General features: G+C 36.8%; 1 protein-coding gene across 1 annotated transcript in view; it reads left to right on the forward strand.

The window, feature by feature from the left end:
- PACC1 (proton activated chloride channel 1) overlaps positions 1-11940 on the forward strand; it is a 124073-nt gene that overhangs the window by 51461 nt on the left and 60672 nt on the right. The window contains exon 3 of the mRNA XM_075042710.1: positions 5063-5267. Coding sequence (XP_074898811.1) covers positions 5217-5267 — 51 coding nt within the window. The 5' untranslated portion in view covers positions 5063-5216. The remainder of the gene's footprint in view (positions 1-5062; positions 5268-11940) is intronic.

An 11940-nucleotide genomic window follows, 5' to 3' on the forward strand; every position in this document is an offset into this window, starting at 1 on the left:
CATTCTTTGTAATCAAAGTGGGATTAAACTGAGGTCCTGTTTCCCTGAACGTAGCAAGAAAAAAGACAATAGGAAACAGCTCCTTTGGCAGTAACCCAAGCCTCTCTTCAATCAGTGCTGCACTCGGAAGACTCTTGCTCCTTTTTCTTTCTTTGTGGGAATTCAGGATCGTTCTACAAAGTGTTTCACTATTTGGGCGGGGCGGGGGGGTTGCCTGCATATGTAACATTTCTGGCTGGGTCGCACCATTTTGCTAAAATTATATACGCACCTTTGTGTTCGCATCCATGTGGCTCAGATTTTTTTTATTTGCCTGTCTTGGGGCTGGTGCTTGGGAGGTGATATGTATTTGTCTGGATCTTCTGTTTGCCCACAGTTACATTTCAAAACCATTTTCCTCTCTAGGACTACAAACCAGTTTCGTTCCACTGTTTCCTGTCAGTTTTCTCTGTAGCCATTAAGGAAAACAGGCAGGGAAAGTGTGCCTCCCACTTCTTTGTAAAAGGTGGGTTTTGTTACTGTATTTCGAAATGTGCTGTTATCAATTCTTTTGAGCTTCACTTCTTTTTAAAGGACCTAAACAGCATTTGGTTATCCAAGAAGTTTTGCTTTCTCTTATCTCGGATGGTGAAATTTTAAGAATACCAGAAGTGGTGTTTAACAGTCTAAACGAAGCCTTAAACAGGGGATGTGCTCATTGCCATTTTCTTAAAGTCTAGGGCAGACAAACCTGCATTTTGCTATACTGAATATTTTAAGGCCTCTACTCTTTCTAGAATTTAGCTTGTCCAGGTTAGTGTTGGGAAAGATCTTTGCCTAATCCTGATTATGTATAAAAACAGTAATCAGAAGTGGTTATTTAGTGCAAGAGCCAGATTGTATGGTTGTTATCTTAGACTGGCAGTGAAACCCCTGGAGAGTTATTTAATTTTGTAAATTAGCATGCAATTAGAAAAGGAGTTTTGCTTTGACTTTTTGGGGGGATGTTTGGGGATTTTTCCCCAGCAAAATCAAGAATAATCATCACCATAATGTATGGTTTCTTTCTGTAGCTTTCAGCTAGATTTAGTGATTGCTTCAGAGTTCATCATTAATTATCCTATGCTGTATCTTACAACAATATTTGTCCTAGTGTTGTCAGAACTCCCTGTAATGTGGATCTATTAAAACTCTGCAAAAGGAGACATGAAGGGAAAGGGATAGTAATGTACACAGATGAGTGCAGTACAGAGCTCTGAAGTTCCAGTGTATTTTTAGTCAAAAGTAAATGTCTAATTCAAGAATTATGGAAGAGAAGTGGATCTGTAATTATGTTCATAATTAGAGAGGTCCTTTTTTGGTGCTTAATCTAAATAATGTAAAATATGTAGGTTTCTGTACACCATAGAAAACATCAAAGCTGATAATGTAGGAGGTTATTGCAGTCCAGGGAAAGGAAGGGGGACTGGATTATAAAATAGTACAAATCAGCATAGCTCAGTTGTAGCCCTTTATTTCTGTTGATGTACACTAGTTGAAAATTGGTTTATGACTTCAAGTTGCATAGAAACAAAGCAAACCAAAGAAACTGTTACAAAAGCATCCATCTAGGAAAACATTGGGGGAAGAAAAATACAGTGAAAACAGAACTCTTTCTAAATTAAATTTACAATTAAATTTAATAAAGTTTCCTACTGGGGAGTTCCTGGAAAATGTAGACTGAAATGTGAAGCAAACCTTGATTGCTCTTTTAGCTGCCTTGATGGTATATTTACAAGAACTAAATTTTTTTCTTTTTTTTTTTTTTTTTTATTACTTCTAAAGAAGGTTTCTAGAGAAAAATACCCGTGCTTCATAACCACCTTAAGAAGCATTTGCTATGGTTGTTTCCAAAGGAACAGCTTAATAGTTTCATAAATATCTAAGTTAACAGGCTCCTAAAAACAAGGAAAATTGCCTGTAGGTGATTTCTGCTTATACAGAAATAGCTACTCTCTGAACTGAAACTTTCTCTAAACCTTCTCTCTAGGCCTGTTACCTATTACTGCATACTTCGCCGTCCTGTTCCTACTTCCTCTGGCTGTTTTGAATCAGCTGTGGGTAGAGCAATACTTAAATGTACTTGAGGGTAAAACATGATCTAACAAATTATAGAAAATAAACAATATTGAGCATAGCTTGTGACTATAAGGAGATCAGAAACAGTCTAATGGGCACATACTTTTTTTTGAAAATGCAACAGCTATGCCACATCGTCATAAAGCCATGCTTATGGCTGGCTTTGAAGATAATATAGAATCTTTCAAAAAATGGCTTCCAGAAAGGAGTCTGAGAATACTTTTTTCTTTTATTGAATTGCTATTTGGTATGCAGTAGGAGCTGCTTCTCCTTTATTTTTGCTGCCTTTTTTTCCTTTATTTTAATTTTAGTATTGTTCAGGCACTTAACAGTCTTGATACCCAGCTTTTACTAAAGATATAAAATAATTATTTTCTGCATAGACTTGGTAATGTGTATAAGGCTCGTAACAGTCATACTTGGAGAAAACAAGTGCTCTTTCCTCCCCTTTGAGGTACAGGAAAACCCAGCTGCTGGCAAAGTAACTTACATTATGCTTTACTCTTCTTTCATTTAATATTTGTGTCATACTTGGGGGTCTTATCATTATTAAACAGCTCACAGTATCAGGCTTATGAAAGGACATGCGATGTATGAAAAGAGATGCTAGAAAATTTGGTCTTCCTGTTAGGATTTCATAACAGGCTTTGAGTCCTGGTGGACTTTCTGTTGCTAGAGTCTTAAACCAGCCTAAGTGCAGTAGAGTTGATTTTACAGAAGGCAGCAGGAGGCTAAAACCAGACTGAGCAGTGCTGGTTTATGGCATGGGAACAGTCTGGTGAAAGCTGCTGATGCTTTCCCCATCACAACTGAGCTGGTTCCACCCAGGAAGTGCAGGTGAACTGTGATTTAGTTCAGGATATCTGCATCCCCATTTGGGGTGCCCATTTGGTAGAAACTAAGAAGCCCTTGTCCTACTCTTCTTTACTGTTCCTGTTTTTGTAATTTCATTTTATGTATAGACAGCTATTTGTCATGTTAGATATTTGTATTTCACATTCCTCAAGTCTCCTAAATCTTTTGTCAGTAGGGAAGAAACATTAGTAAAGTTGTTTATCCACTGGCAAGTTTTAGAAATCTGTTATCTAAAGTTTTACATAGGAGCTTTTATCAAACTCTTTATTTTTGAAAGGTAATTCTAGAAGTACGTTGTTACTAGTATCACCCCTGGGAGACTGGTTCCCTCTGGAAAATGTATCCCTCCTTAGAAAAGATGATGAGCTGTCATGTCTTGACTTAAGAGTGAGCTCTTAATTCCCTCAACTGCTGTTTTTTGACAAATCCATCCCTGATGTTCCATTGCAGGGTGTAGTATACAGTATAGTAGTATACAGAAAAACATTTTTTCTCCTTCACGCAACAAGTAAGCCTCTCCCCTTTTCCCTCTGTTCAACTGCAGTTGAACAAAAACCATCATAGAAACTTAGAGGGAGAAATAGAATTCACCATATATTTCTTCTGATCACTAGGTACAATATAAAATAAAACTTAATCCTCAACAGTTCTCTCGTTAAAATGTGTGTATCTTCTTTCCCCACTATGCTAGTCTGAAATAATGGCAGGAACCAACCATGCAGTTAGGCAGGCTCTGGTCTTCTCTTACTCTGCTGTGGCTGTCGGCATCAAAATCTCTATTACCTCTTTCTTGATTAATTATAGGGGTCCTTCTCTACTCTTATTCTCCTTCTTCCACTGATCACTCCATCCTTCTCATGTCACTCTTACCTTTTCTTGATTCTCCGACAGCTTTTCAGTTTGCTCCACATTGGCTGGACTGGACCTACTGTATATTTTGTTCTGTTTGATAGAGGAGGCTGAAACTCAGCATCCCATGGATTTCTCTGGGTGTTGTGTAATTGAATTGTCTAGAGTGTTAATCATCATTTGATTATTCTGACATTCTTGATGAAAAAATATGTACATTAAAATAATAATGTAATTACAGAATTTGCTTTTAGCATGAATATATTTCTTCTCAGTGACATTGAAATTATTTAGTACTCCTAATATTTATATATTATTTTGACAGATATGCAGTGGGCTATGAGTAATTTTAAGGTGGCACAGTTTACTCCATGCAGCTTAAAAGCAAGGATTTTCCTCCTCCCCTTTTGCCCCATCACATTTTATTATTAATGGCCACATTTGAATTGTCAGTTTTCCCAAAGCCTTGGTGTATGGGCTGGAATGATCAGATTAATTTAGTTGCTTAACCATGTTATTGCTAACTAGAAGTACTGAACATCCTCTTGTTCTTGCTTTATCCTTTCCTTAGCAGTTCTTCTGGATTTTTTTTTGTTTCATCCTGTTAGTTTAAACATAAGATTTCCAAGCCAAAATAGCCTGTCATGTGGAGATGTAGGCTTCCAGGAGCTGTGTGGGCTAGGAATAAACTTTTGACTTTGTCTGGAGGCAGGATGCTAAGATGGCTCAGTTGGCAGGTTAATGAAGATTGTCATGAATATTAAATGATAGAACCAAAACAAAACTCCCAGAGAGACACTTATGCACAAATCTTACACGACCAGCTTAGACAGCTGGCTCTCTGTAGACTTTTCTTGAAAGAAAGCAGTGCTGAGGCATATTAGGATGATTTTTATAAACCGGAAGGCAAATTTGTGATGCACTGTTTGAAAGTTAGAGGTCTTAAAGATTTATAGCTTGAAGCAGAAATCTGTTTTCTGAAATAGATAAATAACAGCTAAATTATATCTGTGCTGTTCTTACTTGTATTAAGTGTTTCAGAATATTTTTGAGCTTTGTGCTCACAAAAATGTGTACAAGGGGTAAGCATTACTGTTAAAAGTTCATACCAGCTCTTTGCTGTGCAGCTGTAGTCCCACTTTTTCCCCTGAAGTTCCTCTATCCCTTCTTTGCTTTTTTTTCCTCTCTAAAAAGACCACATTGCAGGGCACAGAATAATAAACTATAGTTGGTTTTGTTTCTTTCTTGTGATTTGTCCCAGACAGGGTAAAAGCTTGCTATTCACAGAGTTCCTCCTTCAGCTCTAGTGGTGTAAAGCTAGCTCCTGCTACATGGAAAAATTGCTCCAGCACATGCAAAAAATAAAAATTCAAGAAGCTTGGATTTATCTGAAGTAACACCAACATCGATCTGGGATGATGCCATTAACAGCACTGCAATCACACTGTCTAAAAGGCTATCTAAAGGTGAGATATTCTCTATGGCCTAGAGAGTAATCTTTGTTACACTTTATAAGTTGGGGTCAGATTCTTGCACGTAACTTCCTTGACTTTTATGGTTTTGTAAATTTATACCAACTTAATATGTGGTTCAGTGATTTTCAGACACCAAAAGGAATGAACTGAAAACAGAGTAGGTTTTCTCAGATAACTGCATGTAGGCACAATCCGTTTTGTGGTGTTATTTTGAGTATAAAAAGATAAAGTAAATCTAAACTATTTTTAGGTGTGATGAGTCATTCAAAATGAGTTGATGGAAACAGATATAAATGAAAGGACAGTCCAGTTAGAGGAAGTTATAGAGAGTAATGCTTTTATATAAACATTCTGCAGAATTCATTTGGCTTTCCAAACGCTGTCTGTAACTCAAGTGCTTTCCAGTGGCTCATGGAGACCTCTCTAGTCATACGGTGCTAGCTGTCTTTGTTTTCAGTTCAATTGCATTAAAAACAGAATATATTTTTTTAAGTAGAATTTTTAAACTATTTATGGAAATAATTGATGCAGTTATTCCAGTGGTATTACATGACTATGAACAGTGTGTGCAATCAGAAATAAAAGTGGCCAGCAGGTTCCCAGCTGTGAAGAAAACACATTCAGTGAGGTAATTTGTCAGCTAGTATCAGGACAACCCCCGATTTATTTATGTTGTTGTTAAATCAAACAGCCTAGTGGAATAGGAGTGATTTTTTAAGGGTAACATAAACCAGATACATTTAAAAGACTTGGTTAGACTAGCATGTATTTGTGTTTTCACAGTACCATGAGGAATTTACACGCATACTCTCTGACAGGGCTTGCAGTAAGGTGAGCTGCAGTATTGTGGAATAATAGTTTGTAACTATTTCCCTATGTATTAAAGTTTTCCATAAATATATATTACTTTGTGAAGCAGATACAGCTAACAATTATTCAGATAAAATCTTGCTTAAGATTTTACTTTTTTTCAAGCTGAAAAGCTCCTTTAGGTAATTAGGGAAGTACAGGTTAATGTATCTTAGTCTGCAAAGGCTACAAACAGTTGTTTTGGGATTAGAGGCTCATTTCTTTCTTACTTATTTGAAATATCTGGTCTAGTTTATCATAAACTAGCTAAGCTTAGTGGATGAAAATTTTACCTTTAGCTTCCAGCTGCACCTTCATTTTGCACATTTTGAATGTATCATTAAAACTCTTGACAATGTTGTGAAACACCTTTTATACAGTGTCTTTAAGTGGCTGAGCCAGAAATACTGTTGGGGTCATCATGGTTTCTACCAGTATTTCAACAAGCAAATGACCAATGAACATCCAGGCAAATTCCAAGTGATGACAGACACGGATGAACATGGGTAAAATGCACTCACTTCAGCTGAAAGATGAAGCACCACAAAGTGATACCTCTTTGGAGTGAGGAAATTAAAGCTAGAGCTTCAGAAAGTAGCATTCTTGATATTATAGCCATCTTAGGGTCCTACCAGCCCAAGTGTCCAACCAACACTACCTTCTTCAAATGGCTTAAAGTCCCAATAGGGATGAAAGACAAAGGGAATTCAAGGGAAGCATCAGCTCTTTTAACAGCCAGGAAAGCTAGCATTAAGGATTGCTAAGTTGTAGTGAAGATGAGAATTGCACCTTCATCTCTGTGTCCCTGGTCACCTCTTCAGCAGCAAAACTCCAGCCTTTTTTCTTAAACTAGAATGGGCATCGTTTAAAGACAAAATGAGAAAAATTGCTAAGTTATGGACTGAATAGCAGCAGTGTGATTTTTCTATGAATCCAGGCACCTGCAAGGTATCAAAGCCAAAGGCATTAGTATTTTTGGAAAATGGGACCGAGGATGTCAAGCAAGGAGCCAGCAGTCACAAACTGTTTAATTCATGCTGATTTTCCCAGAACTGTATCCAAGGAGAATGTCACACTTTTCCATTCTCAAGTTCAACCTTATCTCTGAGTGCATCAGCAAGTTTCACCTCTTCTCCTGTGAGTTATTTATAATCTCCTGCTGCTTCTCCTAAGTAGAATTTCACTTGCCTTCCTTCTCTCTGCCTTGGATTGTTGTGTTCCACTGATATGCTGCTGCTTCACATATAAACCTTTCAGCAGCCTGTTTTCTTCTAGAACCAAGACATGCTAGATTCACAGGAGACCATTCAGAGAAATGGGAAGGAACTATTTACCCTTGGCAGCAGCAATATGTAATATTTAATGTGTAGAATCATAGAGGCTCAGCACATACTCAAACATCCCTACTAAGTATGTGTTCTTAAAATCCTTTCAAGTTCACTAAAATTCATAGGTTGGTCTTCTGCATGCTAATACTGAGAGCTTTTCAGAAACCCCTACAAGCTGCCATCATAATTTCATTTCTGTCTACCATTTTTTATTGTGTCAGAGATCAAAACTGCAGGGCATTATTTCTGACCTGTTCAGTTTAAGAAATACATGGACTAGAACATGTTTTAGAAAGACTGTAAGAATGCTGCCTTTGTCTAAATTGCTAGATCTCTGTTGTGTATCATCTTGGACATACATGTATGTTTGTCTTTCTGTAACATGAAAATACATCACAAATACCTTGAAAGTCCTACTGTCCTATTCTTAAAAAGTATTGCATAACTATTTTAAAGTATAGAGCATGGTTAAATAATAAATAATGAAAAATCAGTGATATTCTTGAGACACTTCCAAGCATAATGTAGGGCACAGACATGTTACCTAAGAAAATAATCTCAATTTAAACATGTAATCCCTTCAATTAACACTGTGCTGTAAGTATACTTAGGTCTGATGCATGGCTGCACAGTTCTGCAGTTCAGAATGAACACTTTGCTTTTTGTGGAGCAATATTTATTCTTTTTTAACGAGACTATGTTTTTAAAAGCTTTGCTCAAACATAAAATTTAATAAAGGGTTAAATGTAATGAGTAAGTTTGAGTTACTTGGACTTTATCTGTGATCATTACCAAAAGAGCACTGCAATGTAAAATAAAGGGTATTTAGCCACAGCCTCCAGTGAGAAGAGTAGCCTCCTAGAATACTCTTGATCTGCGACAGCTATTTTGAACCAAAGTTATCAATTTAATCTATAAAATTATGCTCCAGGCAATTAATTGCTTGGTAAATATGCTCTGCATATCCAACACAACTGATTTTACTATCCCTGCAAAGGAGCACAGAACGAGGCACTGGGAATTTTTCACTTCAATTGTCATCTAATTCTATCTGTCCAAACTGGCTGAAACAAATGCTACCCATAAGGGTTTTTTCATTCAAAGATTCTGTTGTCTACAAAAGAAGGGTGCAAGGCTTTAAGTTCAGCTCTACATTGAAACATTCCTACAAGTTTAGGCCTTTTTGGATTCAGTTCAGGTGTTTGACTCAACTCTTTGTAATCAGTCTACTATCTATGTTGTCATAATCTTTAAAGCCCAAGTAGATATGCCAAGAAGTGGACTCAGATTTTCACAATGCAAGGGTTAGATCCAAGTCTCTGCTTTAACTGATGCCTTTGCACAATATCAGAAAAATTTCAGCAAAATCTGGAAGGTAAAAATGGACATTAGGACATTGATTTCTTTTTCTTTTTCAAAGAGGTTTCTTTAAGTTGAGGGAAAATTATGTCATATTTTGATTTTTCTTGGGTGGCTTATCTCCAAGATGGCTTGCACCCAGATTCTTCTAAGCTTTTCAGTTCTCAGAAGGATAATGTCTCATGTCAGAAGGATAAAGGCTTATGTCAAGTACTGCAGAACACGATAATCTGAACATTCATTAACAGTGCAAAATTTCTGATGGCAACAGCTACAAATAACCTGTGGGAAACAAGAATAGGAATTGTTTATTCAAGAATACTTCCTGTGGCTCTGCAGTTGATCCAGGTGCACAAGCTCTATTTTTCACAGAAAGTTAATCTCTGTTTCTGTTATTTTGGATTTCTTGTCAACAGATAACCCAAGCCAAGAAGATCTAAGCATAGGTTTTGTAAACAAGTAAATTAGGACTCACACCTTCTACTGAACAGGAGGAAAAAAGTCAAAACAGAAGGCATTATGTAAAGACCAACAGATGGGTAAGGGTACAAGTTTACATTGTTATCATTGACCATATTTGACAGAAGGAAAAATAGGAAGCACTGTCTGTTATCAGTCCTGCATGTACTGCTCTGCCATATCTACCCTACCACTATAAATTGCCCCAATAACACACTAAGATACATTCTTATTTCCCACCTACTCTGTTTTCTGGGTTAGGGGTTTTTTTGGTCATGTCGAGATCAAAATCATGCCTATGCTATTAGAGTACTTCTACCAGTGATGCCCACCTATCATACACTTAGTTCTTTGAGAGTCTGATTGAATAGTGGAAAAAAAAATACCACCTTTTGATATAGCACTGATTTTTCTGTCAAAGCAGTCAGATACATTCTATAACTATCTGAATCAACATTTGCAGATAGGGCTCTGAGTGAACTAATTATTACAAATCTAAGTTAAGGGTTTTTTTTGGTTTGTATTAATCAAAGCATTCACAGACAAGGACTGGTTTTCTTTGAAAACAGCCACTCTGTATACCACATAAATAGCTTTCAGGTTGTAGGTTCATGCACGTTTTACTTTATCTGAATATTATTACTCATGGTGCATGGATTTGTCATAGAAGTTGCATGGCTTGTATATTGTTTCCTGTATGGACAGAAAAACATTAAGCAAAAGCATAAATGATGGATAACAAAGTATATGATTGTCATCATTGACGTCAGTTCTGGGACTTCAAGATATCCCTGAGAATATCCAGTGTTCATCTGAAAATATGCAAATATTAATCAGAGCCACTTAGCACATCCTACTGATGTGCAGCTGAATCCTACTGAACGGCAGCCTTTCACTCACAGAAGTAGTCAGAAGTTTTTTTGATTTTTTTTTCTTCTCAGTTTAACCGGATCAGCTGAAAAATTAGCATTGGACTTCCTATATGAAATTTTTCACATCTCTTCCATTTTCTCTTGAGCAGATGCAAATTACATTGAGCACATTTCAGATAAATATATTTATCTATAAAAGAGACAGAATACATTTGTAAAAGTCAGCTAAACCATTTTTTTCCGGTTTTCTCTCCTGCACTATCAAGTGAGTTCTACATGTTCTTGGGAGTCTTGCAAAGGAAAAACTGCAGCAATTAAATGCCTTTCCAAACTGTCATTTGTTCAATGTGTAGCCCAATGGTGGCTTTGAAACAAAAGTTAAAGGAAGTGATTTATAAACTGTGTTGAGGCTTCTCCCATTCCAAAGCACTGTACTTAAAAAGATAAGCATCCTCTTTTAATTTTTACTGAAACGTGAAAGTCTGGCAGGTCTGACAAGTGCAGTCTGAAACATGATCCTACATTGATTCCTATGTTGTTATGAATTTACAGCTGATATTATCAGACCACAAAGAATATTAGCCTAGGCTGCAGTTTTCAAAGAAACACAAGGCCTTTTCTGCGTAAGAAAACTAATACCGAAAGTAATTCACTTAAATCAATGAAACAGTCATATTTTCACAAAGGGCCCCAAAAAGAATGGTGTCCATATACACATTACAGTTAGGAAAGAAATAACTTTGTGTCTAATCCCAAATTGTTGGAAAAATCTCAGCCACTCAGTCTGCAAGAGTCAGAGTCCCTGCATTCTGGCAGGTGCTCTTGTTTGGATTAGGATGCAATAACTAATAACTGTGACTAACAGCTGCTAACACACCTTACATGTTCTTAGTAGGATTTCACTTAACTGCAGTCTCTACAACTGCAAAAATAAAGATAATACTTTGATTTGCATTTCATTGCATGCCCTGTATTGAATTTTTGTTGCTTATATTATTAGTCCTGTTGCTCCCGTTGTTAATCAGAGAAGTCCTTCTTAAAGTACAGATGATAGACTCTATCCTGTCACAGCAGTTAGTCAAATGTATTAGGATCAAAGTGAGGGACTATTGAAAAGAGTGCCAGGTGGGAAACAGCAACTCAGGTTATGCATCCTCTAAGCAATGAACCCATCTGATAATTCTTAACATTCTGAAGAGTAAATTCTTGGTGCAGCAATTCATTAAAACCTCAGACTATTCAAACACCCAAGTTAAGTTAGCAAGATGCAGATTTACAAACAGCAGAGCAAAAATAATGACATTTGCAATGTTATCTGGAAGCAGCAAGTAAATTGAAATGAAATTCTTCACTCTCCAAAGGAGGTGTGGAGTAGTAGGAGGATACAACAGGGCTTTACGCAACTTGCTTGTTTTGAGTGCCATTTACAGATAGTGAGGGTACCTGTTTTACTGCAATAATACAGAAGTCAGGGAAATGCAGCTGACTGAAAAAAACAAGGATAGCATACAATTTGCTTGTTTTAAGTACAATGCATAGATAGTGAGGACACCTGTCATACTGGAGTAACACAGAGGTCTGGGAAATGCAACTTACTGAACAAAACAACCATAGCAGACGGTTTGCTTTTAAGCAAAGTAAGTTTCAGGCTGTTGGCAAGTAACAACCTTAGACATAAAATAGTGTCATTAAATTAACACCAAAAGAAATCCTGTGTTACTCTGAATTCATTTTTGAAAAGTAGTCAGTGAAAACATGTTAAGGATATATGCCCACTTAAAGCCTTATTATCATAAC

The sequence above is a fragment of the Buteo buteo genome, chromosome 12 (genome assembly GCF_964188355.1).
Source record: "Buteo buteo chromosome 12, bButBut1.hap1.1, whole genome shotgun sequence".
NCBI lineage: Eukaryota > Metazoa > Chordata > Aves > Accipitriformes > Accipitridae > Buteo > Buteo buteo.